The sequence below is a fragment of the Amphiura filiformis genome, chromosome 4, assembly GCF_039555335.1.
Source record: "Amphiura filiformis chromosome 4, Afil_fr2py, whole genome shotgun sequence".
Taxonomy (NCBI): domain Eukaryota; kingdom Metazoa; phylum Echinodermata; class Ophiuroidea; order Amphilepidida; family Amphiuridae; genus Amphiura; species Amphiura filiformis.
In genome coordinates this window covers 3,172,996-3,200,347 of record NC_092631.1, presented here as the reverse complement: position 1 = coordinate 3,200,347, position 27,352 = coordinate 3,172,996, and the positions used below count along the sequence as shown (strand labels likewise).

The window sequence follows — 27,352 nt, the reverse complement described above, 5'->3', positions numbered from 1 at the left end:
GCCTAAGACTTTCCCTGAATCTCAGAAAACAGCGATGAAGATCTTGTACTATGGTGACAGAGTGATGATCTTCTTGGGGTGGGAGATCCAGTCGCTTCCACTGAACGGGCTCATAAATCAAGTGATTAATGTATGTCATCAGACATGTCAGAGTTGTTACATATTGTGGTATATCTCATCTTTCCTGTTTGGTTCTTTATTCATTATCAATGCCACTGTGCCAGCACGTAGGCCTATATCATTAGTGGTGACGTCAGTAAGTCTTTTGGACCTTGGGAGGATCTTCAAGGACGCTCATTCATTCATTCAATCAGTCATTCATTCGTTTATTTCCATAAAATATACAACAACATCAAGAAATATATCAAATACAATAAAATATAAAAGACACACACAAACAAAAATATATGGCGGAAAAGGAAAAGGCAGGAAGGCCCAATAAGGCCTGAGAATTGCCGTATACTGCAATAAGTTTAATAAAAGTTTAAAAATCAGTTGTGTTTGTACAGATCTATTGTTATTGTTCATAGTCACTTGGGGTAAATTAACCCAAGAACTGGCGATAGTAAAGGTTTTTGGGATGTGTCACGGTTTTTGAGGTACTTGGTATAGCTTGTATTGATGGGTGGGTTTTAGTGAAGAAAATTTGGGCGCATTTGGGCAAAAGTGCACTTAAAAGCACACAATTTGGGCAAATGTTGGTGTTTTTGGTTTTTAAAAATGGTATAGAGGCCCTGCATGAAATTATCGATTGGCTCCAAACAAAGGATTTGAGCCGGTGTCCTTCACCGTAGTTATGGCGGAGTGCAGTCCATTCAATCAAATGTTGTCATCAACCTATTTGATCGTAGTGCAGGGTTATGTGTGTGAGACGAACTGTCCCGGTAGATTGCAATCATGCTTTTGTTGAATGCATTTGAGTAGTCCGCCATATTTACGGGATGATACGTCACATGCAAGGCCTCTATACTGATGGGTTGCATAAACAGCAAAAAGTAGATACATATAGATAAAATGGGCATATGAAAGTCTACGTAGCACATCCCGGTGCATAATTTGTCGAAGATCCCGGGAGCTATCGTATGTGTCCCAAATTCCCATGTCGGTATTGTTTGTGATAACTCACCCAACTTTGCCCTGTACTAATATTTTTCCTCCCAGCAGAAGCGATACGAATAGCAAACAACTAGCCTAATGGTAGATGGATAGGGAAGTCAAGTGTCTCCCATGTTCTGGGAAGGGTATCTTTAATATGAAGACGGGATTCTATAAGCTCAATAAAGACCCTAAAGGCTCCGGAATCTGTGGCCACCCACCATTCATACGGGCCTGATCCAGATTGAGACCTTTCACGCGGACCTGATCCACATTGAGACCATTCAAGGCATATCCAGCTACACATACGACATCAGTCTCCCATTTGACAGCTTGCAACTTGGTTGAAATCCATCAATGTCATAATCAGGTAGACTTTCATTAGGCAGTATTGCTGCTTGGCTACTCTGTGAAATGAGTCTATGCAATCTCTTGTCATTTTGATTATGATCATCTGCATGATCTGCGGTAAGATCTGAATCAGAATTTCCTATTGTTTTATTTGCGTTATCTTTAGCTTCAACAACATCATCAGGGCTACGGTAGCTCCACAGAGCCATGAGGAAAAATACAAGAGCTATGAATTGAAACCCAAACCCAAGAAGAAACATCTTCCATGAGATGGTTTTAGCGTCGTAAAGAAAGCATGATCCTTGGTCACCGTCGCAGGTCTCTTGCCAGAGAAGACACGATGTATCCAAGGTTGCGCCGTAGACTATGGGACCTGGTATGGTACCTGTAACAGTCAATTCATGAGATAATTTCACTTGGATTATGATCTGATGTAATATTGAAAAATTCTTTATTTGTTAGCCCTCCTTTTCAGAGCAACAGTAGACTATGCCATAGTCGAATTTTGATAAAAATATATATTATTATTATTTAATCATGATGAACGCATTCCGTTGAACTCAAAATTATACTGATGTTTATTAAACATGTTAAAATTAAAGTGTTCAATAGTAAAATGGTCATAAAGAGTTTATATAATTAGATGATTAGTGACAATAAAAGTTATTGAATGCAAAATATCTTGCATAATTATAATGGCTCCCTTCAGTACTAAACAATTCTGATTTGATCGCGAAAGCCCGCGTAAAAAATCCGACTATGTACTTTGACTTCTAAGCAGAACTTTACCCCGGGACTTTGGTCTCTAAAACACACTGTCAATCATACTTGTTTATCAATCCAATTACTAAGCATGGTAGAATATGACGCGCTAAAATGTACGTCCATGCATTACTAAGAGTTTCGCGCCACCACAAACGGTGGCGCAACTTCCATAGATTGTTGTGTACGATGTAGTTAATGGTAATGGGACGTCCCCGGAGGATATATATCGTGATCTGGACGACCAATCACAAGCCAGATCAATTTAAAGATGCATTACATCATGGCCAATTTTAGTTAGGCCAGAAATTGACCTAACTCTCCACAGAGTCCAGTGTTTTAACACTGGACTCTGTGGAGAGTTATGTCAATTTCTTAAAAGAATCTAAACCGCAACCCAAAGTAAGTAGTCCACTTGGGAAGCTAACAAACAGAGGGAGTATGGTGACTGAAAAATATCAGATGTGAAAATATATCAATTGCACACAAATTAATACAAATCAGTGTTTTATGCTTAAATGTAATAGCCAGAGTATGCAAAATGGGCAAGTGGGCTACGGAGAAGTCTAGAGCAACAACAACAATATAATAACAGCAACAATGAATCTACCAAAGGTATGCATTCTTATAAACAAAATATCGACATCGACCTTGATCACTTTAGGGAGAGGGCAAGGGGGTTGAGCTTGCCTAGTAAGTGCAGAATAAGCCATTGTACACCCATGTGCAAACATCGCGGCATTTAAGAGCAACTTAATCAAAATATCAACAAAGGCCAGTGTTGTAGTCGAGTCCTCGTCATCCGAGTCCGAGTCCTAGTCCGAGTCCTTGGTGTCCGAGTCCAAGTCCGAGTCCGAGTCCTTGCCAATTTCTGATGTCCGAGTCCGAGTCCGAGTCCTCAATGTTCGAGTCCGAGTCCGAGTCCGAGTCCTTATGTATCAAATTCAAGCCCTGAGGTTTTGACCAATACTTTATCAACATAGGCCTATATTTAACCAGAATTTTAGTTCTATATTATTTTCTTGTAAATACATAATTTAATAGTCCCACCTTGCATGCCTAGTATAGTTTTGGGGCTGTGCAATAATTATGCGGAGCCCGGGAAGGTGTGAAATTGCAAGAGATGCTTTTAAGGGATTTTGGCGGCCATTTTGAAAAACGCCCTCTAGCGAGAGTTCCCCACATTTTTCGATGGGTCAGACCCCTCTCATTTTATTCAGCGTCCTCAAATCTATAAATAAAAAAGCTCCTTCAAAACTTCTTGTACTCAAACCGAGAACAGGACTTCCATTCTGGACCCAACTATATCCCCTCTCAGCCTGCCAAAAATCGCTTGCCCCCCCCACTCCCGGCCTGCCAAAAAAATTTGCACCCCTTTGCACATGCTATTTTTGGGGATCCCAATTTACAAACCTTGGATATATGTTGCGAGCGCAGCGAGCAGGCAAATTTGAATAATATGTAAGCGTTTCCGTACTGTTTTCTAAGCAATTTTAGAGCATTTTTTAGAGCATTTTGCCCCTAATTTTACCTTCCCCCAATCAGACTATACTCACAGACTCCCCACCCCAACTTATAAGGCTTGTGTTTTAAAGAGGCAAAAGATGCAATATGACAATCAAAATATGATGTCACTACCAAACTTCAGGTGCCAAACGAAAGGGTGTTGGATCTGGCTGTAGGCCTATGCAGTATTATTCCGGGAGTGGGGGGGTCACTCACACAAGGTGGTACTTGTAGGCTATGTGTGGCTGTCAAGGGTCCCTTTTTCATGCTCTCTGGTAGTTCCTTGAGACCCACATTTGCATCATGCTCCAGTTCATTGAGCCTAACACTCTAAAAATTGTAGCTCTTTAGCTCAAATTTGGAAACATTTTGAATTTGTTAGCTTTAAAGCCTATAATATGGCCCAATTTTAGTTCACAGACCTCCACAAAAATGTTGAAATTTCAATTCATCAAGCCCTATTTTGCCCACAAATTATTATTCATGTATATTCTAGACTTGCGCCTAACCAAGCAGTTATGCTGTTACAATGTCCGATTGGGCTTTCCGTTGATTGGACTTTCCGTACAAAACAAACGATTATGATTAAAATCCATTTAACCAATTAAAGATATAACTGAAAGCAATCTTGCTTTTTGGTTGTACTTGTACTTTTATTTATAAACTGAATTTATTTGCATGTAAAATTACTTAAATCAATCATGTGATGTGATCATTGATCAAGCATAAGAAGAAGTTTACAATGAACGAAAAATACCCTATTTTGCCGGACTCGAGGAGGACTCGAAGCCGAGTCCCCGAGTCCTTGGGGTCCGAGTCCGAGTCCGAGTCCAAGTCCTTAGCTTCCGAGTCCAAGTCCGAGTCCGAGTCCTCGAAAAAAGGACTCGAGTCCGGACTCGAGTCCGAGTCCGAGTCCCGAGTCCTCCAACACTGACAAAGGCCTTGGTCACTTTAGCTTTGAGTCTAATTACTCAGACCTGAGGAAAAGAGATACATATCGAGAGATGGCAAGGAGTTTGAGCTTACCTAGCAAGCGCAGAATTAACCATTGTACACCCAGTGCAAGAGAACGCTGAGATTCTGGAACAGACCTGTAATGACATTTGACTCTTGTAAAATAATGTGTAATGAAAGGGCAAACAAATCTTAGCGAATCGCTATTGAGATGGGTTCAGTGACGTAGCCAGGGGTACAGCCCACCCTGTGCCACCCTGTGGGATGCTGGGCGCCGTGATATTTTAAATTTTAGGCTGTTTTCACCGGCTCTTTTTTGGCTATTGTCACATTATGTTCCCTTTTTAGCTACCTAAAAATCCTGGCTACACCACTGATGTACGTAAAATACATATAATGGTGTAAAATTAAAGAACTTAGAACACACGGGTATGTTTGATTAGAAGGACCGCTTATTCTTGGGGGAATCGATGGAAATCGCAAAATGTTTTAAGATTCAACCAGGACATTTTACATATTAGTGCCCCCAAACCAGATTTATACCTAAACGTGTTTGACACTGCCAATTGGGTCGGTAATTAAAAAAAGTTTTAACTTTTTTTAAAAAACGTTACAACTACAAAACTACTGTCCCGGCATAATGTTGATTCATTTAATCATTACACGCCTGACGTGAGGGTACTATTCGCCATAGAAGTGATAATTTAACAGGAGATTAACTGCCATAGCAATAGATTAAAACAAGTTTTGAATACATCACGTTGCACTACAAGCAGGTTGCACACATCACCTGTGTAATGTCTGCAATCATAGATTGAATACAATACCGCTCTTTTCAATGATACTAATTTTACAGGTGCGAGTGATCAGCATGACATGAATATTATATAGAATTACGATCCAGGTCTTTATCCCTGTTCCCTATGTTTCAATGCAGAGGTACCACGTGAACGTGCGCGTGAACGTGAAGTGAGATATATTCAAAACTTGTTTTAACCTAGTACTATGGTAGTTAATCCTATTACATCATCACCTCTATGGCGAATACAAACTTGATTTGAAATATAACCAAACCCAACGGCAGCAGATCGAGTTACTCGACGTGGAGAGGGTTTCAAGGTCAAGCCCCGTGTCAAACCCTCCTAGCGTTACATTTTCATTTGATAAATAAGATAAAAAGAAAACACGAAATCTACCTTAAAAGACATGAAATACCCGGAACGCCCGACATAAAATGGAATATCATCACTACTACAAATGTCACCAGGAACAACGGCAGATAACCGCAATCCTTAGGACATTTCCCAGAAGATGCGGTTAATGTTGAATTTGTATTGGTGAGTTCTAAACAAGAACATTCGGCAAATGACTGTGTGAAGACAGAAGAATGACCAAGAAAACGTTAGTTTTGCAAAATGGACATTTATGGACATTATTTTTGTTTCGATATAGTTATGTTATTAGTTGTGGAATAATGGCTGCTTACGAATTTACCATAGGAATTAAGGATCAAGAGTCAACAATGCGCATGATCAACTTAACTTGGCGTCCAAGAGTGTCAATCAGCATTTACACTCATAACATGAACCTCCCAATCTCTTGGATCACTACTCCGAAATTTGAAATGTATTTCCCCATCATGTGGCGTTACTTTTTTGCTGTATTCTGGTTGGCAAAATGAGCAAACGAGCGTTTCTAGAATGTTTTTACATAACAATTTAAATAACCTATAGAATGTTGACTTGACGTTGATTGCTATGGGCACTGTTTTGAGGAATGAGTTATTGTTTATGGTAGGGCACTGTTTTGGAACAATTTGCTATTGCCACGTGTAAGAGGTACTGCCTGCAAAAGATGGGTTATTACTGTTTTAGTTGTTTTCGAACCCAGAGTTTTTCGGAACTAGAGATAGATGCCGTTGGTGGCGTCTGGCCAGATGAAGGGGGCTATACCCGGCTAGACCCGTGACGTCGCGCAGACGTCACGGGTCTAGTAGAGCTGTTGATTAAATGCACTTTTTTGGCCCAGATCTATGCTGTTTCGTATATTTATCAGCGTTTCCAACCCTTTTGAAACCATCCTAAGGCATTCCATGCGCTACAATGTCAAAATTGTGGCTAAATCATAGATATCTCGGGCATCTCAGAGCATTACCAGGTCTGAGCATATGAAAGCAATTCAGGTGTTCCTTCAAAGCTTAAGTCGTGTGCTGCCACCTAGCGGTGGTTCCGGGAACATGGCGTCTGGAGACCGAAAGGCATGAATATAGTACCAGACCTACCTGTGCATCATCTGACATAACGGTGCAGCCAGCAAAACAGGGATCGAAGTACTCCATTCCATTATCACCACATATTGGATTAAATTCTGTCCGTGGACACTCACAGTTAGCATTACAGTCGTTTGAAAGAACTCTGTCCGAGACAATTCTGGTATTATGAAATAAGTTAAAGCACTGTTATATAAAAATTCAAACATGACTGTTATAAATTATTATTTACAATCTTCTTGACATCAGATATTAGACAAAAAGTATCTAAACACTTAAAACAGAAATAATTTCTTAAAGGCATTAAAAAAAGAGATCGATTGGAGAATTTTGTCCTGCGTACTTTAATACCTTATTAGGCACGATGCTATTGTATTCCACTAAGCTATACGCGCATATGAAAGTATAGATTGACATATTTGGATGCTTCCTCCTTCAAGGGTTTCCGCTGCCTTGCGGGCTCATTAATTACTGCCTGAGCGATAAACGCTCACTCCATTGTGTTCAATATCTGCATGCTCCGAGGGAAAAGCCAATTTAAATTTCTGTCACCAAATTACGCAGAACAAGTTTCTCTATATTTTGACACATTTTTTTCAAAATTTAGTTTTAGTGTCTTCAAGAAATAGTTCTTGTGCGCAGTATACTTTATAATGAAAGACAGAGATAAAAAAAAAGACTAGTTCGCGTCTAAAATTCTGACAACTAGACAGAAAATGTCGTACTGCGCAGGTCGCCAACCAATCACGGCGCGCCTTTGCCCTTAGTCTTTTAATCTATGTCTTTCATTATATAGCCATATGAAAATGACTAATTAATAAATAATTAAGAACTAATCAAATATTCAATTAAAAATTAATTACTCATTTCCACTGTAGTCGACGTTGACTCCAACCAAATATTCCTGCGGACACCGCAACAAAATACCAGACATTGCAATCAGAGCTACGACGATTGAGCCACAGCAAAGTTTAAGCATCCCTCGGACTTTAAGCTGCCATCTTTTGGATAGATAACCTCCAAGGAACGTCCCAAATATACCACCTGGTACGGTACAAAGACCTGTTGATGATGACAAAGGAATGATGATACAATAATGATGGAGATAGTAATTGCTGCAGGTCGTATCACATGAGACCAATTGGGATCAGATCGTGTAACTTAAGGGCTCGGATAGCGACATTGTACGTGAGTAAAGTCCTTCTGATATCAAATAATTTTTTGAATATATATATATATATAAATATAATACAAATTTTATGGCAGATTATTAAAAATTTATATTTTTTTAATTTTTCATATTTAACAGTCCTCGAAGTACAATTTATAAATCTAATGATATGTACTTAAAGTGTATGTATCTGGGAAGAAAAGCGAATGATCATTTGAAAATTTTGACATTTCATATTGAAGATATACGCATTTTTATTTCCAAAAAGACCTTAACTTTTTAGGCGTTTCCTCCCAGCTACAAACACTTTAAGTAAATATCATTAGATTTGTAAATTTTTACTTTGAGGACTGTTAAATTCAAAAATATTAATTCTTAATAATTTGCCATAAAATTTGTATTATGTCGCCAATTTCAAAACATCAAAATTACTTGATATCAGAAGGACATTCTTCGTATTCAAAGTCAGTGGCGTATCTAGAAGGCCCTTACCCCGGGGGGCTGAGATGGTTTGTGCCGCCCTGGAGAAAAGATACAGGACGATTTTGACACTATTATATTGTAAAATTATACTTAGAAAAAGTGAAAATGAAGGCCCAAATGAAGCAATTCGTGGACCAAAACTGATTTTGTGTTCTAAAGAGAAGAGAAAACGGCCACTTGTTTATCTATACGTAGGAGGTTGTCTGCTCAGAATGATGGTCCAAATTGAAGCCATTTTGTGCATCATTTTTCACTTGTTTATCCACAGGCACGGGGTGTCTGAGAGATGTTCCCCCCTCATAAAATGTTGCAAATGAAGGTCCAAATTGAAACCGTTTGGTGCATCACTTTTTACTTGTTTATCCATAAGCTGGAGGGGTGTCTGAGGGAGATATTTCCCTCCTCCGAAGTTGGAAAATTTTGCCAATTAAAGGTCCAAATTGAAGTCATTCGATGTATAATTTCAAAGTTGTTTACCCAATAGCAGGGGAGTGTCTGAGGAGGATCCCCCCTCCGAAGTTAGACAATTTTGCCAAATGAAGTTCCAAATTGAAGCCATCTGGGGTATGATTTTTCACTTGTTGAACCAGGGGAAGGTGTCTGAGGGGATGTTCCCCTGCCAAGTTGGAAAACTTTGCTAAATGAAGGTCCAAATTGAACCCGTTTGGTGCATCGTTTTTACTTGTTTAACGATGCACCAAGGGGTGTCTGAGCGTGGATGTCCTCCCTCCGAAATAATTGTACAATTTTGCCAAAATTAATAAAGGTCCAAATTGGAGCCATCTGATGCATCATTTTTCACTTGTTTAACCATATGCAGGGGGTATCTGACAAGTCTGAGGGTGGATGTTCTCCCTCCGAAGTTGGAAAATTTTGCTTTTCACTTGTGTATTCATTCACAGGGGGTTGGTTGTCTGAGGAGTGATGTCCTTTTGCTGGTCCCTGCGCAACATGAGTGCCACCTCTGGCCCATCAAATAGAAGACACCCCTCCCCACATCTGTAACCCAAGTTTTTTCCAAGCTGTCCCCATAATTCCTTTACCGGGAAATTTTTGAAAAAGTGCGCACGTAGCGCGCAGAAATTTGCTATTTCAATGCTAAAAATTCAAAAGGGATGTATCGGCATGATCGGAGTCACCGAGCCAGGGGCCGAAATTCCTAAGGGCTACTAAGAGAACATTACCGGGACAAGTGCGCGCGAAGCGCGAAAAATTGCAGTTTCAATGCTAAAATGAACACAATTGAGGACAATTGTGCCAAAGGAAGATGTATAGGCGTTTTACAACATTTGGTCAATTTAGTCCCGGTGTTTTGATCCAGCTCATGAGTTTTATGCTTATTACAGGCATCAGAGGAGCTGCATATAGCACTCATATTAATGATTTACATAATATAGAAAGGATGGAATTATGACTCTCCTTTTTGAGATTTGTGATTGTGTTCAAGTTTGAGATGAAAAAAAAAAGAATTTCCAATGGGCGTCTCATAGATCTACTCACAGAGAATGAGTTTGCCGAGATAAATGCGCGAGAAGCGCGATCCAATCTGGCATTTTAATACTAAATGTTCCAAAATGTTTGGCTATAAGTTTGGGTCTAAAATAGACCAAAAGGAAGATGCAAATCATAAATTGTCACAACATTTCTCTCGAATGAACAGGTAGGGGAATGACTTGCCACCCTGCTCTATGGACAATGGCGTAGATTTCTTTTTAACATGGGTGGGTTGGAAAATGCCTTGAAGTACAGTGAAGCCAGAGCCTTTCAGTGACAAAATTAGTTTATGGTACAAATTCGCTCGAAGCGCCAGAAAAATTTACCATGATTGAAGCTAAACAGAAGTGGAATAATTGGCCTTTTTTAGGTTTATATGACAAAATATAATTGACTTCCGTGCAACGCTAATGGCACGGGGCTATAAGATTTTTGTTACCCTCTGAAAATTTTGGCTTTGAAAAACTGTCTTTCATAAGGATTAGTTTTAAATTCGCAAGAGGTTCGGAAACATTTTTGTCGCTTGCATCATGGAAGGTGCTCAAAATCCACCGACGGGTGCTGATTCCAACACCGGCTGCACGTACCTTTTTTACTCTCTTAGTTTTAATGATCAAAGCAAAATAATCAGTTTTGTTGAAATTCGCGCGAAGCGCGCAATAATTTTGATTTTTACTGCTTGGAAGGGGCTCAAAATCCATCGAGGGGGCACTGTATCTGATCATGCGTTTATTCGGTTTTTTTCTGACCCTCTGAATTTTGCCGGCCGTAAAACAATCTTTCATAATGATTAGTTTTGTTGAAATTAAGATTTTCACTGCTTGGACGCGGGCTCAAAACCAATTAAAGAGGCGCTGAACCCAACGCAGGGCGGCAAGTTCCTGTTGTCTCCCTTAGTTAAGGAATGGTCATGCATGGCGTTAATTTTCCTCTCCTTCTCCCCTTTATCACTCATTAATTTTGGTTATAATGAAGTTGAATATCGTCAATTGATCTTTCAAATTAATTTGTGTTCAAATGCGCGCGAAGCGTGCGAAAATTTTGACTTTTATCGCCAGGAGGGGCGCAGAATCGATGTTGAATTGGTCAATTCGGCGCCCCTAAGGGTGGCGCCCAGGGAACGTGCCCCCTCTGCCCCCGTCGTTACACAACTGTTGAAAGCCACCATTTAAATGCGGTTTTCTCTCCTTCATCTGCTTTATTCCTGGTTATAAGCCATCTTCCTTGTATGTGCCGCCCCATAAGCCACCTTACTTTTATGTAGTGCCGCCCACAAGCCACCCGGCCTCCTTCTATGTGTCACAGTGCAGGCCCATAGTTAAACAGCGTGATATACCGTTTTCCACTAAGAATCACGACGTGCCGCCATTTATATGTGACTGACAAGCGTTTTTCTCTCCTCCCTTCCTGTTCTTTTGTCCTGGTGTCACCTCACAAGCCGCCCTCCTTCATCTATATTTATAACGTCTGTTGTACGTTTCCGCCGCTCCCCTCTTTCTCTTGGTTACAAGCCAACATGTGCGGCCCTACAAATAGGTAGCTGATAAGCATTTTTCTCCCAGTTTACTTTTTGTCCTTGTTACAAGCCGACTTCCTTGTATATGTGCCGCCCCAAAAAAAATCCCCCATACTTCTGTGTGCTGCCCCACAAGCCACCTTCCATGTAGTGCAGGCCCATATAGTCAAAAAGTGTGATCTACCTTTTCACCCCCTCTTTTCCCCTGGTTACAAGTCACGATGTGCCGCCCTATAGATGACCAACAAGTGTTTTTCTCCCCCTCCCTCTACTTTTGTCCTGGTTACAAACCGCCTTCCTTGCATGTGCCACCCGTCACAAGTCGCCAGGGGCGTAGCAAGAGCATCAGGGGCCCATGGACAAGGAACAGTACGGGTCCTTTTAACCAGGGCGGGATTAAACCTATATGGGGCCCTTGGACCAGGACAAAATTTGAGGCCCCGAACTCATGTGCCGAGGAAGGCATATGCACTCAAGTCAGTGGCCAAGTTATGGTTTACGTTTAACATAGACTATTTTAGCCCCAGATCAACACGAATGTTGCTATTTGTGCGCGCGAAGCCTGGAAAATTTTACAATTTTGCCCTATTTTGGCCAAAAAAATTGCTGTTATTTTGGGTGCCCTGAACTCGGGCCCATCTGGCCCAATGGTAAATCTGGCCCTACTCTTCATTATCAGCCCTTAAGGCCTTATTTAATTTTCGCTTTTGTGCTCATGGCCCCTGAACCCTTGGGCCCATGGACTTCGTCCACCCTGTCCCCCCGCTTGCTACGCGCCTGCAAGTCGCCCTCCTTGTGAGGTCACCCTGTGGGCATATTAGACTTGTTGTACATTTGCACCCCCTTTTTTTATCTTGGATACAAGTTGACCATGTGCCGCCCTTTTATGGATGACTGACACACATTTTTTTCACAAGCCACCGCTCTCCTTGTATGTGTCGCCCCATGGCGCCCTTCTTGTATATGCCACCCTGTAGGCATAAAAGTGCTCTGTCACCCCCTATTATTGCCTGATTACACGCCACCCTACTAAAATGTGCCGCCCTATAGGTGATAAGCGTAATTTTCTTTCTTCTTTGTGTTTTTTTCTTTCCTTCTTTTCCTTTTTTCTCTTTTTCTCTTTCCTTCTTTTTCCTTTTCTCTTTTCTTTTCGTCTTTTTTTCTTTTCTTTTTTCGCCCCAAAGCCCCCAAAAAATACGCGCATGTTTATTGTTGTTAATGAGTTATGTACATTCTACAAAAGTTTTGTTGTTTTAGCCTTCTTTACAACATAACTCAAGAACCACAGGACCAACAAATGTATATCTGTGATATCTGAGTTCCTCTACACACTCGCTATGAATTGATTAATGCAAGTTTTAAAATAGTTGCTAACCTTAAATAACCGCTTCATGGCAAAAAAGGTTTTACTCTAGCGTTCAGCTAATTTCTTGATTAGTTTTACATGTTAAAAGCAACTAAAACTTGCGCTATCGTCACCAAATAGCAAAATAAGTCTTATTCTGGAAATAGTGAATTATTTCAATAAGCGTCAATATATAATTATGCCACCTTTCAATCGCCCCTCTATCTCCCGGGCTCTATCTATCTATTTTTCTCCTGGCTGGTTACAAGTCACCCTCCTGGTTTATGCCGCCCTACAAGCCTCCTCTCTATATATCCCCCGTCTTTTAGAAGCTGCAGTTGTGGTATGTGCCGCCCCTCTATCTCTCTCTCTCTCTGACTGGTCCTCCTGGAGTGTGTCTCACTTACAAACCATCCTTCTGGTTAGTACCGCCCTACAAGCCACTTCTCTCTATCTGCCGCCCTACAAGCCGCCCTATATCTGCGTTCCAGTTATGTGCCGCCCATTTATCTCTCTATCATGGTTGGCTGGCCACAAGCCGCCCTCTATCTGCATTCCTGGTATGTGCCGCCCTCTATCTCTCTATCATAGTTGGTTGGCTACAAGCCGCCCTCTATCTGCATTCCTGGTATGTGTCGCCTCTCTATCTCTCTATCATGGTTGGTTGGCTACAAGCCGCCTCTATCTGCATTCTTGGTATGTACCGCCCCTCTATCCCTCTATCATGGTTGGTTGGCTACAAGCCGCGGCCCTCTATCTGCATTCCTGGTATGTGCCGCCCCTCTCTCTATCATAGTTGGTTGGCTACAAGCCGCCCTCTGTCTGCATTCCTGGTATGTGCCGTCCCTCTATCTTTCTATCATGGTCAGACGATGGTGGACTACATTATTCAATGTGGCAACAGCCAAAAGCGTAAACAAAACAGACAATATGACGGCAACACTGCCTGCACGATGGACGCAATTATTTTTCCCCGGAGCCAAGATCCGTTCTTAGCTCTATTGGCCGGGTGGCCCCATTACAGAAAAAAAAATGCACAAAATATATTTCCTGTGCAATATATACATTTTCACATGAAAATAAATAATTTTAAATTCAAAGAAAAAAAGAAAAAGAAAAATTTTTAATCATCGCCGGGGATGGGAATCGATCTCAGGACCCTTTGCGTGGGCGGCGAGATCCGTAACCACTACACCACGTAACTCATTAATAACGTAGGGGAAATTTTCAGTATATATCGTAACATATCGTGCGTTATGCATAAAAAAAAATTAAAAAAACAGTACTTACAATGAGGTTCACTGGCGAACCTTAACGGATTTAGACTGATAAAATAGTGCTTAATAACATACGTACAGTTTTGGAATAATTTGAGACATTTTTGTGTTTACGTGTAAAACCAATGATAACGTCAAAATTGAGCCAATCTTGGCCGGCCCCCCCTGATCATGGTTGGCTGGCTACAAGCCGCCCTCTATCTGCATTCCCGGTATGTGCCGCCCCTCTATCTCTCTATCATAGTTGGTTGGCTACAAGCCGCCTCTATCTGCATTCCTGGTATGTGTCGCCCTCTATCTCTCTATCATGGTTGGTTGGCTACAAGCCGCCTCTATCTGCATTCTTGGTATGTACCGCCCTCTATCTCTCTATCATGGTTGGTTGGCTACAAGCCGCGGCCCTCTATCTGCATTCCTGGTATGTGCCGCCCTCTATCTCTCTATCATAGTTGGTTGGCTACAAGCCGCCCTCTGTCTGCATTCCTGGTATGTGCCGTCCCTCTATCTTTCTATCATGGTTGGTTGGCTACAAGCCGCCCTCTATCTGCATTCCTGGTATGTGCCGCCACTCTATCTCTCTCCCATAGTTGGTTGGCTACAAGCCGCCTCTATCTGCATTCCTGGTATGTGTCGCCCCTCTATCTCTCTATCATGGTTGATTGGCTACAAGCCGCCTCTATCTGCATTCCTGGTATGTACCGCCCCTCTATCTCTCTATCATGGTTGGTTGGCTACAAGCCGCCCTCTATCTGCATTCCTGGTATGTGCCGCCCCTCTATCTCTATCATGGTTGGTTGGCTACAAGCCGACCTCTATCTGCATTCCTGGTATGTGCCGCCCCTCTATCTCTCTATCATGGTTGGTTGGCTACAAGCCGCCTCGCCCTCTGTCTGCATTCTTGGTATGTGTCGCCCCTCTATCTCTCTATCATGGTTGATTGGCTACAAGCCGCCCTCTATCTGCATTCCTGGTATGTGTCGCCTCTCTATCTCTCTATCATGGTTGGTTGGCTACAAGCCGCCCTCTATCTGCATTCCTGGTATGTATCGCCCCTCTATCTCTCTATCATGGTTGGTTGGCTACAAGCCGCCATCTCTCTGCATTCCTGGTATGTGCCGCCCCTCTATCTCTCTATCATGGTCGGTTGGCTACAAGCCGCCTCGCCCTCTGTCTGCATTCTTGGTATGTGTCGCCCCTCTATCTCTCTATCATGGTTGCTTGGCTACAAGCCGCCCTCTATCTGCATTCCTGGCCTGTATCGCCCCTCTATCTCTCTATCATGGTTGGTTGGCTACAAGCCACCCTCAGTCTGCATTCCTGGTATGTGCCGCCCCTCTATCTCTCTATCATGGTTGGTTGGCTGCAAGCCGCCCTCTCTCTCTGCATTCCTGGTATGTGCCGCCCCTATATCTCTCTATCAAGGTTGGTTGGCTACAAGCCGCCCTCTATCTGCATTCCTGGTATGTGCCGCCCCTCTATCTCTCTATCATGGTTGGTTGGTTACAAGCCGCCCTCTCTCTGCATTCCTGGTATGTGCCGCCCTCTATCTCTCTATCAAGGTTGGTTGGCTACAAGCCGCCCTCTATCTGCATTCCTGGTATGTGCCGCCCCTCTATCTCTCCATCATGGTTGGTTGGCTACAAGCTGCTCTATCTCCCCTTTTCTCCTGACTGGTTACATCTCGTACTTGATATGTGCCGCCCTACAAGCCGCCCCTATCCCTCATCTTTTCTTCTCAGTGCTGATTACAAGGAGCCTCCTTGTATGTGCCGCCCCACCCATAACTTTTTTTTTCTTTTTTTTCTTCTTTCTTTCTTTCTTTCTTTCCTCTTTCCCTTTCTTTCTTTCCTCTTTTTCTCTTTCTTTCTTTTCTCTTTCTTTCTTCTTTTTCTCTTCCTCTTTTCTTTCTTTCTTTCCTCTTTCTTTCTTTCCTCTTTCTCTTTCTTTCTTTCCTCTTTCTTTCTTTCTTTCTTTTTCTCTTCCTTCTTTCCCTTTTTTTCTTTTTCTTTTTCTCTTTTTCGCCGCCCCTTTTTTACCCCCGGGGGGCTGGCGCCCCCAAAGCCCCCCGCAAAATACGCGCATGAAAGTGTAATTCGATATGTCTAATGTGCTCTCATGTCCCACACAAATACTGTGCAAACGTTGCTACCAGAGCCCTTAACAAATATCAGTAAAATAATTTACCTACCCATCAAGAGAGACGCCTGTCCAGCAGTCTTTCCAAATTGTGTTTCAATAAATTTCGGTCCAAATGTAGCCATCCCGCTCACAATCAATCCTTCAGCGCAGCTAGTAAGAACGAGAAACACGAAGGTCGGGTTTTGAAGCAGGTACTTGATAGCACGTGGGAAATCGCTGAGTTTGGTTCCAAAGCTTGGGTTTGTTACTTTTTCATCACTGCTTGACTGGTGGGCTTGTGAGACTTTTTTTGCGCGAACTTTTTGGGTAGCTGTAATTAGGAAGGATTCAAATTATTATAATTAGTATCAAAGTTTTAATACCGCGTTTTAGTTATACCTTGTTGTACTGGATACTTTTGCAGATAACATAAACAACATAAACAGTCGTAAAGCTGAGATATTGCTTAATTGCCGGAGCAGTGGCGTAGACAGCACTTTTTCAGAATTAGGTGGGCAAAGGGGACAAAGCAAATTTCAAGGGGGGGCAACTTTGACGAAAATGGTCAAAAATGTATTTTTTTAAAAGCGTCCCATCTCAGGGGGAAAGAGGGGGAAACACTTCTCACAGAGAGGGCAGCTGTCCCTCCTTGCCCCCCCCGGCTACGCCACTGAAATGGAGATCCACAAACAGGAAAACGTATACGTTTCTATCAACCTGTGATTATGATCATTCATAATCTTAGGGATCAAATCAAAACTCGACCGCCGGTTAACCGGTGGTTAACCGGCGGTCAAGTAACTCGACCGGTGGTTAACCGGTGGTTAACCGGCGGTCGAGTTTTGACTTGATCCCTTAATTGAATAACAATTAATGTTACTTTGTAATGATCATCGTAATCATCATAATCATCATCATCATCACTACAACCACACCAATAGAAATCATATACAGTATTCACTGCAACTCATCTGAAAAATATACTATTTAAAACAAATTATTATCATCATCATCATCATCATCGTCTCAATTTCTCATTCCTCATTTCCGGGCATTCTTCCTTTGACACACCGTAAAGCTTACCTGGTAATTCTTTTGGGAATCCTCCGATAGGGATAGCGAGTAGACTAACACAGATTCCAAAGATGAGAAAACCTAGCCACCATGCCCCTACCCAACCTGGATCATTAGGGGTAACATCTAAGCTGTACATGAAATAGTTGTATAAAGAGAAATACGTAACCAGTGTATAACTCATTTTCAGCTGTATAGACCATTACTATAATTGGTACTTTCCTGCCGTTGATGGGGGTAAACATAGATATAAAATAACGAAGGCGAGGACAAGAAGTGTACTAAAGTGAGGCCAAGGTGTGATATCGACGTTCACCCCATCAACGGTAGGTGCGAATTATAGGAATGACCTGCTGTTTATCATGCAAATTACACAAATATGTATTTTATACACATAAAAAGATTGTCAGCCCATAGTAAAGTCAGAAAATGGTTAAAGTTAAAGATGTGAGGCATTTTAGGATTTATAGTTAGGGTTAGGTTTTGGGTCAATGTTTAGGATTAGGATTAGGGTTAGGTTATGGGTTAGGGAGAAGTATAGGGTGAGTCTAATGTCGAGGTTTTATAATACTTTTATTGGGTTTTCGGACTAATGGCGCTTCGGACTATCGACATGTTAACAAAAGATGATTCCCAGGGATGATTCTCTAGACATCAAACATGTCAAAAGAAAACTGCGTACACAAATTATATATCGTGACACGTAAAGCGATGTTATTTTTAAAAAAAAAGTAAATTAAGGTCTCTGGTATAAACAACGTTTGCACAGTATTTTTTGGGACATGAGAGCACATCAAACATATCGAATTGTATTCTAAATACGAAGAATGTCCTTCTAATATCAAATAATTTTGAATTTTTTATTTGATATCAAAAAGACATTCTTCGTATTCAGAATGTAATTCGATATGTCTGATGTGTTCTCATGTCAGTCCCACAAAAATACTGTGCAAACGTTGTTACCAGAGCCCTTAAGAAAAACACAAAAGACCGGTCCCTAAAGATGGCGTAGTTTATTCTTTTATTTTCTGTTAACAACTTTGTATTAGCATTAAAGAGGAAGCCCCAACAGAGCAGTTCTTATGGGGTGAACCAAATCTGCCTGGTTATCAAATTAACCATTGACAAGGTAATCTCTGAATTGATGTTTTGATGTTATTGCATTAATTCGCACCTCTCAGATTCGGAGATAATCTTGTCACTGATTCATTTCATAACCAGGCAGGTTTGGTCCCCCCCCCCCAGAAGAACTGCTCAGGCGGGGCTTCCTCTTTAGGTAACATAAAATCTTGATTTGAACTCTGACCTTGAAATATCCACTTGTCCAATATCTGTGTATATGTTAAGAAGTGATCCACCACCCATATATCCAATGGCAGGACCCAATGTCGACATTGCGAAGAAAATGCCTGTAGCAAAATCAAATAAATCACTGCAGTAGTTTAAGGTGGTACTACACCCCCAGATAAATTTGTGATTATTTTTGCATTTTTATCAAAAAATAATAACACACTGGTAACAAAAGTTTTGTATATTATAGGGGTAAGGAATCCAGTTACTACACTGGAATTTTTAGTCAGGAAGTGTAGTAGCACCTTTTTTTTTTTTAAAGGAGTATTTCGTAATCCTAGCATTCTCTTTTATGACATTTTCAGTAGATATCCACGAAAAAAGCTTATTCCCAAAATTTCAGTTGATTCCGATTTTGCGTATGCGAGTTATGCATGATTTGGACAATGTGTTGTAATTTCGCTCTGGTACACCAGAACGAATTTCAAATTTCACTATATTTTTGCTAAATGAATCAATCTGCAAGAACTTTTTTGTACATAAGCATTACGTAGCCAGAGGTTTCCAGTGGTATAAAAATATCACCCTTTTTGAGAAAATGGGTATGGATCGCGAAATACCCTTTTAAATCGTGATTTAAATCGTTCCAACCCTAGTATAAATTGTTTTTAAAGCCATAATGTATGATCTTATAATATGAAATTGGATTTTGTTTTTAAACCTGATTTTTTGCATATTTGTAATGTTTACACACGTCCCAACTTGCACCTAAACGGAATCGGCCAAATTTGTTGTCTTTGTAGGTCAACAGAACAAAGTTCGACATATTATCATAATTTAAAAATTATGATAATATGTCCTCCCATATAGAACTGCGTGTTAAATGGCCAAAATAACCAGTGGGGGTTCTTTCACTTTACCTTGTTATTTCAACCTAAAATAGACAGCAACCCTTCTCGTCAGTTATTACTAATATTATTTCACATTCTGAATAAAGAATAACAAAATCAAAATTTGACGGAAATCGTACATTAAGGCTTTAAAAAGGGGGTCATTGGGTAAAACAAAATGAAAAAAGGGCAGGGGTCAGTAAGTATATAATTTTGAAAAATGGAGGTCATTGGGGTAGAATCTTTAAATAAATGGAGCAAAATCATATTTGTTTGTTCCAAATTTACAATACAAATTTGCAGAAACGAGAGAATTTGACATTTCGCATTAGGTTCCACTGCTTGAACAGAAATGATCATGTCTCACTTCCTTTTTCAACCAAATCGATGGTAATAACTCTTGTAGCGAGCTACGAGTTTGGAACTTTGAACTTTGAGCTATCACCATTTAAGCACAGATTTCCTCAGGTAAAACTCACTTCCTGGGAACCAAACACCACACGAGGTAATGTAACTCATTGAGCCATCTGTGTCATACCAGTAGAGAGGTGACCGTATTTGCCGGAACGGTTAAGGGTTAGGCCCGGGGTTAGGGTTAGGGTTTCCGGCAAATACGGTCATCGTCACTCTCATTTTCTGACTCTATCCCGGCTATAGCTATAATGACAGCCTGGTGATCTGGTCACCTCATTGACAGATACTATTAAGGGAACGATGAATTCTGTTCAGGCAAGGGCACCTAATGCTTATAATTTTATAGTGTTTATAAGTTCTGAAAAAAGGACAATTGCCATGATTGGGTTGCCGCACTTAAAAAGAACGTCATCAGATAGGATTTTTGGCAGTGACGGCGCCAGGAATTTGTTCGGGGGGCATTGAGGGACAAAGTGAATTTCAAGGGGGGCAAAATCAACCAATTTTGCGCAAAATTACCGCAAAAAGTGAATTTTTCGTAATTTTGGGTTTTTACTGGGGGGGGCAAGAGTTCTGACTGGGGGCATATGCCCCCGTGGGTGTACTTTGACTTTAAAAAGAGGGGTGCATATTGATAGGCCATATTCGTCAATTCTAAAGTTTGAATGAAGTCGGTAGCGAAGTTTGTGTTATGCACCGCATCTGTTTGTTATTGTAGTTATTTGGCAGATCGCACAATGGTATTCATAGTTATTGCTTGCTTTCATCGAGAAATGAACCGAGAACCTCGCACACCAGAGCCAAAGTTCCACACTTACCTAAATATAAAGAAGACTGATGCACTGATACTGATTCATCCATCAGGGAAACACCGAGGCTAAAGAGAGGTGTACACCCTATGCCATGGATAACTTGTGCTGCCAGAAACACATACAAATAGTTGGATAAGTTAACAGAATCAGATGACCTTTGACATTCATTCGGAGAATTTTCCACGCAAAGTAAAGATCCTGAAATATTGGTATGTAAGCCCGTGAGAAAATGCGGTAGTGCAAATACGACAGAGCCGACGGCCATAATTACGCAACCAAAAGCCACCCATCTTGCCTGATTTAGATAAAAGACGAAAAGATGGACATAAAGAATCAAGATAAATATGAGGGTGCAGCACGGCAGCGTTATAAATTGACCGCGTATGTACCGCACTTTTTCGCTGCTCACTCAAGATGAACCACCATTAAATAATCGATATGTTCAGGCCGTTGTCTTACATAAGTTAAACTTATAAGCACTGTAAAAGGTGCGAGCAACCCCGCTCGCAAGCGGTGCCAAAGGTACCTTCTGTACCTCCTCTGTTGGTTAATGTTACATTAAGATTACTCTTGCTTTCTTGCCCTGCGGTGCCCTTCAATATTGGAAGTCCATTAGTAAAGAAGTCAAGTATACGAGTCTCCGGCCTCGGGCCTGCCGGCCCTAGGGCCTTGATGTTTTTTCTTGATACTGATTAAAGGATCAAATCATTATTAGGTATGTTCATAAAATTATGAAGTTCAATATTTTTAGCTGAAAGTTCTTTCATTTGAAAGAGAATCAAATTACCTAAACAATAAGGGGTCAATCATGTTTCTAGTGCATATACTTTTGAAGTTACAGACAAAAATAGTGTCACCAAATTGTCCAAAATTTTGTGTGTGAAATTGTGACAGCAGGCACATGTACAATGTACATTACTGTATGTGACCCCAGATGACCTCCTATTCTTTACTGTAAGAAAGCTGTTTTGGATGGTCTTGATTTGCACACAATTTGCTTTTGCGCTTTAACGAGCGTCCACTTGGTGGAACATAGATTGCACTATGTGATAGCTTATGAATCCATTATTATGCCAGTACCAACATAAGTCAACATCACTTAGGTTTTGGTTGTCAAAATGAATTTTTAGTAATTTTTTTCCATTGAGCCCCACAGTAAAGCCATTTTTGGACCGTACAGGCACATTCCACTTCCCTATGGACGAATAGCGCCACCTATAGTGTGTGATGTGAGCCTGACTATCATTATCCGGCATTCTGCCAAACTCATAATGATGTATCAATTAGAAAAGCGCGTTAATATATATGTTATAAAACATGAAAATATATAGGCTTACATGTTCACGAATTATCATATCAGGTAAAAAGCATATTTTGATAACATGTTTCTGTTTTACTTAAAAATACCCGTATCAGAAATAACAGAAGAGTAAGACAAATTATAGAAACATTGGAAGACTCTTGTACTCGAGCTGAAAAGTTGACCCTGTTATCATCACTATAGATAGACAGTCTCAGACATGCGCTCAAATGGGAAATGGCGTCCACTTTATATATTTGATATTGATTTACTTCATTTGGTAAGTTAGTTAAGTATTTTTAAGATATTGTTTTTGTTTATCATGTTTATAGTGTTCGGATACTTTTTGTGCGCAGTATACATTCGTTTTGATAATAAAACAACAACAAAATACAACTGAAAAGAAAAGGTCAATAACTTGAATAATGTTCCGGTAGTGGTAGTCTACAGATGAGAAATTGATTAGAGAGTGTGTAGCCAAATGTCATGAATATAATACACATAATGTATTTGTAACCTTGAAGTGGTACCATTCAAAAGTTCTGCCTCAAAGATTTTGGTAGTAAAATAATCCTTACAACACTGGGCACCATAATATTATGATTGTATACCATGAACTGGAAGTTAAATTTAAATTGAATTGAATTTGAATTATAGCTGCAGAAACTGATATCAGCCAAATGTGCAACACTAATACATGAATGTGTGAGAGCCAGAACTTCGGCCCCAAGTACAAAAACGCATAATGTATCATTAAATGGCATCTTTGTACTTAAGGCCTTTTGGCTCTGACCCCTCGATATATTTATCGTACCTTGTGACTTCTTTCTCCATAATAACTGACGAACACGACCAAGAGTGCAGTTGATATATCATATGTACTTGATATTACACCTGTTTGAGTGCTTGGTAAATCAAACCGCCTTTCCAGGGTTGATATAACTACATTTATTAGACCATTGATGACAAGACCCTAAAGAAACACAAAAATAATACACAGTTATGAAATAGAAAATGCTACATACCGTAAACGTTCGCCTAATGGCGCTAAAGGCTCCCTTGACATAACTGGAATTTTAGACACAAACTAATAGTGCCCTCCCATAAAAATCCCACCAGCAAATAAGGGCACTCACCCTTAATTCTTGCTGGGATTTTTAGAGCAGGGAGCTCTCTATCTACTTGTACATGAAATTTACCCCGAGAAAAAAGAGCCAAGGTGCGCCATTAGGCTTACGGTATATATAAACCAAGACTGGAATAAGCCTGAATTCAATCTATGCTTGCTACACTGCAAAAACAAAATGTTTATATTTAAAATACGATAGTTTATATTTAAAACTCCTGACTGATACACCATCTACAGTTGGGGCCCGGCAAACCGGAAATGGTGATCGTGAAAGATCTACCATCATCATCCTGAACATGTATATATGTGATGCGATCAAGCAAAATCAGTCGGAAATATGAAATTTTCAGTTTCTTTTAGGATAGGAAAAAGCATTTACAAAGCTGGATTTTGCAGAAAATTCCATTGAAATTGAACAACCAATTCCAAACATATGAGCAATGAAAGACTTTCCAAACAAAAAGTAACAAAAGGAAATATTTCATTTGTTTGGCTATGTCTCAAAATCAATATTTCCGAGTTCCGACTGATTTGGCTTGATCGCATCACATATATTGACCATGAAACCGCCAATCGTGAATAAAATGCTAGCTTGTTTAATGCAAAGAAATTTATTCTAACCAAAACCGATATAGTGTGTATTTAGAGCAATGATCATTTAGTTAAACATTACGAGAGACGGTTAATATGTTCCCGCAACTATTATATATATCTCCGCTCAAGCATAACTTTAGGAAGCATTATGTTTCATGTGATCCTGAACATAACGATATTATCTGTGGTGTTCCACAAGGGTCGATACTAGGCCCCTACTTTTTATACTTTATGTAAATGATATAACAAACACTTCAAATGTTCTAGATTTTATCCTGTTTGCTGAGTATTCTGTACTCGCATCCCAACATTAAAAATTAAAAAAATTAGGTCCTTTTGGAAACAAATCTATATCTTCACTATGAAAGGTCAAAATATTAATCTTAATCATTTCCCATAAAATGTGTATTATATCGCGAAATTCAAAATCAGAAGGACATTCCTCAATGCAATTCGATATGCCTGATGTGCTCTCAGATAACACAAAAAATACGTGAGAACCGTTATTGCAACCGCCCTATCTGTAGTAATTCGATATGTCTGAAGTGCTCTCAGATCCCACAAAAAATATGTGAAAACGTGGCTATCCGAGCCGTAAATAAAAGTCATATTTCATCAAATGTACTCAAACGAAGTGACCAGTATAAACAACTGCTAAGCAATGGAGCGTATCTTATTAATCGAATCGAACTGATGTACCATACTCTAATAATTATAGTCTGTTCAGTAAAATATTCTGATCAATTTCTACAAACATTATTTCCCATAGTGTGTATTGGGTATGTGGAACGAATAGCATATGAAGCATTTCACACGATTGCGGGAAATTACGTCACACCCTGATCTCTGTTGCCAGTATGCATGGTATGTACCCAATATAACTTTTCATTCATATTCGTTCACTGTGACATTTGTTGTCATGTTTAATGAAGTACAACAAATTATTTTTTATTGCAAAACAAATTAAGAGGTAGCTCCGTGCAACACAAGATGCAGTACAATCCAATGAATATCTTTCTATTATCATGATTATATAGCAACGACAGAGAGCGCGGGCAAACAAATGAAACATTTGGATATCTTGTTTATTGAAAGAGAGGGTTTTTGTACTCAGAATTGGTAAATCCATACATGAAACTTTGAAATTATTGATACACTTATAAAATGTGACGTGTCATGTCAAAAGGAGACACTTTTGGGCAGGATCGTAAATGGAGATATAGCCAAAAATCTGACAGGGGTAATTTTTTCACAATTTGGGTTTGTTGCGAATTTGACATGTTATTAATGTTGAAAATATTGTCTGATAGTTTCAGACAGGAATATAACTGGCATCTTGTATTTTTTGAGTCATTTTTCAAGGTAATTCCTACTCTCAACATTGTCAATAATATTTTTAAAGGCCGATATCTCAATTTCCAAATTTATGATATCATAACTTACAAACTCAATATCTTCGCTTAGAAATATCCGATTTCATATGCATTGGGGAAAACGGCGTTGTGGAGCAAAATATCTCTATATTTAAGATATGTAAAAACCTCAAAATTGATAACCTGCCCAAAAGTGTCTCCTTTTGACATGACACGTCACAAATAATGCAACAAACGACAAATGATGTCACCAATCAGTCCCCCCCAACAATACTTTATTACCTGTACAAGTGCATAAAGACATAGGAATACGAGAAGCCATTGTGGCTGGTTAAATCTTTGTATCCAGTCTGGCGACCATCCACACCATCCATATCTGTAATCTACGAAGACATCATCATCATCATCGTCGTCCCCATAGTCACTGCTGATGTCGCCTTCATGACTGCTGCTATCTTCGACGTCATTTTTGCTTGAACTTCGGAGTTGCGTCCCATTTGGTAATTTATCCATGTCATCTGATGGGTTGTTCGAATGTGTGTTACTACTAATTCCGTTCATGTTGGTGAGACCGTAAATACAGAGTTTGATGAAAGTTTGCGTGTTTATCTTCAGTGACGATTGTTTGATATTCCCTATCCAAATTATCAAGAGCGAGCTTTAAAGGGTATAGTCCGAATGCTTCAGTCCCACACAGAACAAAACATTCACTTACTGACAAGCGTCAAAGAATAGATGACGTATAAAACAAAACATCAGCTCAGAGGATACCATGATACATACGTATAATATATGCGTACAGATACATGTGAATCTAGTGTTCCTGTCCTGGCAACGGGTGAAGGACGATGTAGAGTGATAGGATACAATAAAGGGATGTACTGATATCCTGATAGTATATAGGTCCTGATCAGGTACAACACCGGGTACAACACCTTTTATATTTGATAACGCATAATCTTTATTTTGTGTAGACCCGGTAATACATGTAAATAAAAGAAAACAGTTACTGCTGCTAGAGCTACTAAATGAATGGAATCATTAGATTGGAACTGATTATGTAAATGAAAAAAATGTATCGATTGACTAGAACCTCTGGACTGAAACTAATTCGTCTAACTGTCATGCTGGGTGCATTTTTAGTTTATTTTGATTTAACCTTCGACGAACTTTCAATCGTGCTAATTCAGTGAACACTCTTCTCCCAATCCAAGGTGCGCTTTACCAGAGGGGATGGCACTAAATTCACGGTTTTTGTATTAGCCACGCAAACGTATGGCGACTTTTGTTGGCTTGCTCTCAACAAAGTGGGGCAATGTATCGATCGGTTATGAATAATTCACATCAGCTCTTACTCCCGGAGGGGGTTCTCCCTGGTTGAAGGTATACGGGGATGTGCCACGGTTTTGGGGTACCTTTTCAGCGATTTTGGTATATCGATGGGTGGGTTTTCAGCAGATACCAATGCGCCCAATTGGGTGCATTTTGGAAAAATTGCACTTAAAACGCCCAATTATGGCAAATTTGGGTGTTTTTGGGTGCTTTTTCTTGAAAATTGGTATACTGATGGGTAGCAAAACAGCAAAAAGTAGGTATAGAGAAAGTCAGCATACGAAAGTCTGCGTGGCACCCCCCGTACAATTTTTTTCGAAGAACCCCCTCCCCGGGCTCTTACTCGACCCATGTGTTTGAGGTCACCACATTAAGGTATCGTAAGTTTAGCGAATCGTACCTGTTGAAGAAAAAACGCCCTCAATCGCGGTCACGACGGGCGGAAATGAGGTCAATTACTATTATCCCCTCAGGCAGCAGTGATAGGTTTTTTTCCAAGAAACTCTTCTAATTTGATAAGGGAATGTCTTTTTTTCATAGCAATATCGAAATTAGGACTTACTGTCAATAATAGGAAGGAAATGCATGACAGGTATATAAAAATATGAAGTACCAGAGAGTATTTGAAGTCACAAAAACATGTATACCTCAGCACGTGACATTGCATTATAGCGCCGTATTTGTCTGTGTGTTCATATTTCATCATCAGTGAATTATTGATTTTATAAGTAGGTAAAGAAAATCACACAATAGTGACTACGGGGTTAGTAAAGCACAAATGAATCAAAAACGTTTGACTGAGG

General features: G+C 40.1%; 1 protein-coding gene across 1 annotated transcript; it reads right to left on the bottom strand.

The window, feature by feature from the left end:
- Nucleotides 1-319: 319 nt before the first annotated feature.
- On the bottom strand, nucleotides 320-25,802 carry LOC140150467 (solute carrier organic anion transporter family member 4C1-like). Its single transcript, XM_072172486.1, has 11 exons — nucleotides 25,500-25,802; nucleotides 22,936-23,094; nucleotides 20,828-21,116; nucleotides 18,722-18,824; nucleotides 17,425-17,546; nucleotides 16,412-16,672; nucleotides 7,801-7,999; nucleotides 6,950-7,097; nucleotides 5,865-6,037; nucleotides 4,741-4,805; nucleotides 320-1,831 (listed from the first exon to the last, which is right to left on the bottom strand). The coding sequence occupies exons 1-11, from the start codon at nucleotides 25,776-25,778 to the stop codon at nucleotides 1,395-1,397; spliced, it is 2,235 nt and encodes a 744-aa protein (XP_072028587.1). The 5' UTR covers nucleotides 25,779-25,802; the 3' UTR covers nucleotides 320-1,394.
- Between the last annotated feature and the right edge of the window lie 1,550 nt (nucleotides 25,803-27,352).

Bases quoted from the DNA above. Each gene is read 5' to 3' on its own strand.
- LOC140150467 (XM_072172486.1), bottom strand. From the start codon at position 25,778: ATGAACGGAATTAGTAGTAACACACATTCGAACAACCCATCAGATGAC. The intron at 23,095-25,499 runs GTAATAAAGTAT...GTGTTTCTTTAG, and splicing joins GTCTTTATGCACTTGTACAG to GGTCTTGTCATCAATGGTCT. The intron at 8,000-16,411 runs GTAGGTAAATTA...CATCATCAACAG, and splicing joins ACAGGCGTCTCTCTTGATGG to GTCTTTGTACCGTACCAGGT.